Source organism: Protomyctophum bolini, assembly GCF_963924005.1.
Source record: "Protomyctophum bolini genome assembly, chromosome: 24".
In the NCBI taxonomy this organism is placed as follows: Eukaryota; Metazoa; Chordata; class Actinopteri; order Myctophiformes; family Myctophidae; genus Protomyctophum; species Protomyctophum bolini.
The window spans coordinates 15,930,861-15,937,017 of NC_137885.1; the positions used below are offsets into that span (position 1 = coordinate 15,930,861).

Below are 6,157 nucleotides of genomic sequence, written 5' to 3' on the forward strand. Positions count from 1 at the left end.
AGGCTTGAAAGGTTCACTTCTGTGGTCTCTAACATTACACCTAGCTACATGTTTAAGCATTTATTTCGTATTTATTTTATATCAGTAAATATGAAATATGATATTTATTTCAGACATGCTCTGGTATGTGAAGAGTCTGCCTGCCTATTTTCTATAGGTTGAGCAAGTCTTTTTCTGTCAAAGTTTCCCTTATGTTTTTGAGACCACCGCTACCGTAGTCAAGTTTGAAAACAAAGGACGAAGAAAGGCGCAACAGTTTTCTCAGTGCTTCAGGATAAAATATAAATAAATTCAGTTTTTTCTCCTCTGGTGGAAATCTGGAAATCGTTCTGACTGTTCTAACTTTTTGTGTTTTTTCGTAAATGAACGCTGTACTTGATAACACTACGTCGTCACGACTAAGCATCAAAAGTATTGGCTAGGTCCGCAAGCACAGCGTTTTGAGCTCGCAGAACTGAATTCGAATTTGAATCTTGAAAAGTAACGGTTTTGGACATTATGTGGTTTTCACCCGACAGATTAGGCGATACATATATAATATAAGGAATCAAGGATAGATGTTATGAAAAACTTGAAACCAAAAAAGTTCCCAGTGTTCATTATCAGTCTTTTTTAAATGGAGATTGAAGTCCACGTCTGCAGAGCTTTCATGTTGGGATGAAAAGCTCAAGGCCCAACTGAGATCTCTGTACGGTAATGAGAGAGAGAGAGACACAGAGAGAGACAGAGAGAGAGAGAGAGAGACACACACACAGAGAGAGAGACGGAGAGACACACAGAGAGAGAACACCAACAGCACCATTAGAGATGTTTGCACTGCACACATTTCCAACCAGTTGTCTTGCCTAAGGACAGACTCAGACATGCACGCACGCACGCACACGTGTACGCAGCGGCGATGCAAGCACATCTTCACTCAGTTGGAGGTGGTAGAGTTTCATTAAGTGCTTCCAGATATGAACTCTCTGTAGAGACCTGTAGACATTCTGTCCGATGGTCTCTCTCTCTTTCTCTCTCTCTCTCTCTCTCTCTCTCGTCATTTCATGGGTCCTGTCTATTTTGCTGTCTCTCTGTCTGTTTATCTTTTGCACATGTGCGCCCACAAACAAACACACACACGCACGCACACACACACACACACGCACACGCACACGCACACACACACACACACACACATACACACACTTTCCGTTCTGCCTTTCTCTCACTGTCCTTATTTTTTCTCCCTATATCCATTGCCCCCCATGTCTCTCTCTCTCTCGCTCTCTCTCTCTCTCTCTCTCTCTCCTCTCAGTGGTAAATATAATCTGCAGGATATTGGTAGCACTCTTTTCCTTCACCCTCTGGCCTTGATATAAAGCTTAGCATAAATCTTGCTTTCCTCTCTCGCTCTCTCCCTCTCCCTCTCTCTCTCTCTCTCTCTCTCTCTGTCCATCTCCTTTGGCCTTGAGTTATCGCTCCATTAAAACCTCTTTCATTCTACATTCTGTTTTATTTTCTCCTTCTCCCCCTTTGACATATTCCCTTTATTTGCGCTGCCCTGATTTCCTCTGCCTACCCTCTTTCATCAACTGCGCACGCACGCACGCACAAACATTCTCTCACTCTCTTTCAGTCTCGGTTTCTCTCTTCCTACAGTCATTTAACCCATTATGACCCGAGTCAGATTCAGACTTCTAATCCAGTAGTTCCCGTACTTTGACTTTCACGGTTATTTTCCAAACAACAAAGAAATAGCAGCTCACAGCCGATGTGAGCTTGTAGGTCTGCTATTTCTGAATAGCCAACGGTGGAGAAATCTAAAACGATGGAGATGCTCATCCCGGTTTCAATGAGTTCAAATCAAATTTGAAGATGATTCTGAGTACCGCCCCAAAAAAACACACATGCACGCAGACATGCACGCAGACATGCACGAGCGGTGAAGTTGATTGATCATAATGTCCACTCCTCGTGTAAACAAGAACCAATTAGTGTGTGCGGACACACACACACACACACACACACACACACACACACACACACACACACACACACACACACACACACACACACACACACACACACACACACACATTTTTGTCTTTTCATACACACATCCTGTTGTTTATTCACATAATCTAAATCTATTTACTTTCTATATTGTGTTATGTGACCATGGCATTCTGCTCCGCGTGCTAAATGGGGTAATTGTTGTGCTGTCTGAATGCGGACGTGCTTTCTGGATGATTATTTACCGTCTCCTGAATGTAGCCCACACATAGCTTTGTTTGCTTACCACTTACAGGATTCTGTTGGCAGCAGGTCGCTAACAATGTGTTCGTCTCACGATAAAATGCTAAGCTGTTTAAGTGAACACAATGCCACGTGTGTAATTGGCATAATATCTTCGAGGGGTAGTTCACACAAAACAAAATTACTTTCTCTCTATCCAGACCATTACTCACCAAATTAAGTCCCTTTCAGTTTTTGTGGATGAGTTAACAAGAGCAGTACTTGTGGGTGCTGGCGGCGTGTTTCCTCCTCCGTGTCATCAGTGCCCATACCCGAAGGCGGGGTTGGCGAAAGGGCCTTTCTGTGTGGAGTTTGCATGTTCTCCCCGTGTCCCCTAGGGTAGGTACCCTCACAAAAACATGCAGTAATCCTGGTCTCTAAACTGCCTCTCCCTGGCCAGCCGGGGCGCCTGATGGAGGGGAAAGGAACTGGTTGGAATAACGTGTTCCTTCCACGCGCTACGTCCAACCAGGGAAACTCCCCCCTGGTGTAAAGGAGCAACTTGGACACTCAAGCATGAAGGAAGCATGAGTTAAGTCCGTTGCTCTCCCCAGGTTGGCGGAGGATGTGTAGAGCCCAGGATCACATTAGATGATTGACACAGGGGTGAAAAATGGGTTACAAAATCGTGGGATAAAAAATATATAAAAAAAAAAAAACAAGAGCAGTACTATAATGAAAACATCTGCTATTCTGCTACGTTGACAGTGGTAGTCATCTTTAATCATTTTTATATTGCCTTTCGCCTTGGCCTCCTATTTACCTCAACCAATCAAATTATTGAAATATTGTAACAGGAATGTGACAAATCTCCATGAATTCAAAGCTTCACATGTGAGTGATTGATAGAGAGGGAGATAATTATCACATGTTGTTAAACTTTCTCGCTCTCCCTCTCTCTCTCTCTCTCTCTCTCTCTGTCTGTATGTATGTCTCTCTCTCTCTCCCCACGTCTCCATTCATGGTACCTTCCGTCAGGGCGACACCCCAAAGAACAGGGCCGAGAAGGCCCAGGATGCCGAGCTGGCGGCCTACCTGGAGAACAGGCAGCACTATCAGATGATCCAGAGAGAAGACCAGGAAACCGCCGTTTGATAAAACTGCCGCTCTCTGATTTGCATGTGGGCGTCCCTCAGTACTAAGCAGAGAGAGAGAGACAGAGAGAGGAGATGAGCTGTCTAGTCCCACCGAGAAGAGAAACGCCAGGAAGATGCTGTCGCAAAACAAAACGACAACCAAAAAAAACACGGGTTTTTTGGCGGCCGCTCGTCGGAAATTCCTTCCTTCCTCTGAAAATGTCTCGCCCCCAGTGAGACCAGCCGATGAGTGGGCGCCACCCTCGGCGACCCTCCGAGGAGCCTTTTCTGCGGGCAGAGTGAGAGGTCTGAAGCCCGGCACTCAAAGGTAACGAGAGTCTGTTTATTCTGGGATGTCGTTAAAACGTCACTGCTCATGTTGTCACTGAACGCAGCCCTGACGCCCATTAATGGCGGAGGATTGAGATGAACGGATGCCATTTTGCGGTCGTGTTTCTTTTTATTTTATTTTATATAACACACCATCTTTCCTCTTTGATCCACACTTCTTTCCACTCATCTTCACAACTTATGGCGCTGCGGGGGAGAGTATGTCAAAATAAATTGCTAAAATGAATTGGGACCCAGTGGAATTTTAAAGGTCCTCTGCTTTGCTGCACAAAATATCACTGACAGGAATGTCCGTTGTGCCAAATGGAATTTGTAATTTGCGACGGTATGATGCGTTTGATGATGATGATATGCTTGCGGTGATGACAACAGCAAAAACAATGACAGTGATGAATGTGTCCAGATGACAATGGCTAAGCTTCATCATGTCAGCCACATCCATTCATCCATCCGTTCAATTGGGATTGCTCTCCGACACACGAGGATCGTTGGCTTTGTGGACGAGACGCTCACAAAGCGTCGGGAACGAGTCCGATATCGACTCTGTTGACGTGATGAATGTGACTCCGGGGAGGCAGAGGGTGGGGGGGGCGTCTTTGTGTGACCGCTTCGTCAAAGAGAATTCATATCGTAAAGTATTCCAAAGATTTCAATCAATTTATGACAGTCAATGTGACACATATAGGCGATGGAGACTAGGGGGGGGGGGGGGAGAGAGAAAAAAGTTGCACTGCACTGCCAAGAAAGCGCCCTCCTGCTGAGGAACATTGAACTTCAAGTATGTTGGAACTGTTTATTTACTGTTCTTATTATTATTATTTCCCTTCTGTTTAAATTGATTTTTATTGGATGTCAGTTCAGAGCGGGCTTCATGCACAGCAGCCAGAGTTACACACCCATATATGGGGCTATTTGTAACCCCCTCAAGGAACCATGAGGGTCCCTGGACCAAGGTTTGAGACGCACTGGTGTAACGGGAGTCTTTCCAGTGAGCAAACATGCACAGTATATCGGCACCCTGAATCTGTTTTACCAGAATGAAACAGAGCCTCCATTAGCATTAGGAAGGAAGACAATGGAGCATCACATGGTTGAAGCCCTTTTACATTTTGATGTGTCTGTTACATCTTCGTCAGGTCAAGATGTAACCAACACATCGTCATTTTGTTTACCTGCACCCTGTGAATTAAAAAGGGCTCGAACTGTCTGTGATGCTCCACTGTCTTCCTTCCTATTCGTCAGTCCTGCCTCTGAGACGCACCAGACTATAGCCTACCTCAGGCTTGAGGCGCGGTGGAACCCCCTTTTCCTTCGTTAGTATTATTGGTAACACCTGTGAAGGAAGAAAGGAGGAGGCCTGTTGTGCATAGAGCCTGGGTGGCCCCGGAAATGCTGCTTGCAGCCAGTCGTGGGCTAAGTTAATAAGTGAACCAAGAATCTCAAATAACCAAATCAAAACTTGCAGAAAAATTAAACAAGTGGCCACCATATTATGGTTGGCAATTTTCTTCTCTGTCCAGATAAAGGAAAAAAAGTGCAAACAAACATTCCTGCGTGTTCAAATTCTACCAACCATGAGGTAAAACTAGATTATTCTAGATTCAACTACATTCATCTATTACAAGCTACAACATAAATATTGCATAGGAACCAAAAGAGGCATAATTTACACAAAACTATTGCAATCTTCAAAATATTATTGTGCCAGTTTAACCGCCTTCAACCTGGCATCCTATTTTGCGAATGTTTCAAAAAGAGCAGAAATGACATCTACTGTACAAGCTCACAGCATGTTGCGTAAGTGATGCATTGTGAGCTTGTTAGATGGACTTCACTATTCTCCCTTTGTATAGCCAAAGCTATTTCATTGAGAATGCAAAACACATGTTTTAAGAAGCTGCATTCATTTGAATATTGTTCATTTATTTAACAAAATATATTGTAAAGCATAACATACTGTAAGTACCTAAGAAATAAGTACAAACCATTACAAAAATAAATAAATTAATCTAAATTATTTAGAAAATAGACGATTTTATGAGTTTGTGTAATGTTCAAATGTATTTTTTTCAGTTTCCCACTGAATTCGGGCCAAAGTCAGCCAGGACAATATGTCAGACCTTGTACCCTTTCAATCAGCAGTGCTTTTGCTGTAGTTGCACTAGTTTTGGGACAGTATATTGAACAGAATATACCGTAAACCATAACATAACTACCTATATAAGAAATAAGGACAAACCATTATGAAAATAAATTTACATCATTCTTAAATTATATTGGAAATAGGCGATTTATAAGCTCACAATGTGAGCACATATACTAACAGCACTGACGATGCCCTCACTCTTTGTGAGGCTTTTTATTTAGACACCCAAATCATCATCTCAATACACGCCCATCACACGTGGCAGTCAATGGTCTTATCAATTATCGACTCAAACGGCTTAAATAAACAA

At 43.3% G+C, this 6,157-nt stretch overlaps 1 protein-coding gene across 4 annotated transcripts in view; it reads left to right on the forward strand.

The window, feature by feature from the left end:
• The window catches only part of dgkza (diacylglycerol kinase, zeta a), a 140,429-nt gene extending 136,162 nt beyond the window's left edge, over nucleotides 1-4,267 (forward strand). For all 4 annotated transcript variants that reach the window (XM_080758791.1, XM_080758792.1, XM_080758793.1 and 1 more), the window contains one exon: nucleotides 3,253-4,267. In XM_080758791.1, the coding sequence (XP_080614917.1) occupies nucleotides 3,253-3,369 (117 nt within the window). In that variant the 3' untranslated portion in view covers nucleotides 3,370-4,267. The remainder of the gene's footprint in view (nucleotides 1-3,252) is intronic.
• The last annotated feature ends 1,890 nt before the right edge of the window (nucleotides 4,268-6,157 follow it).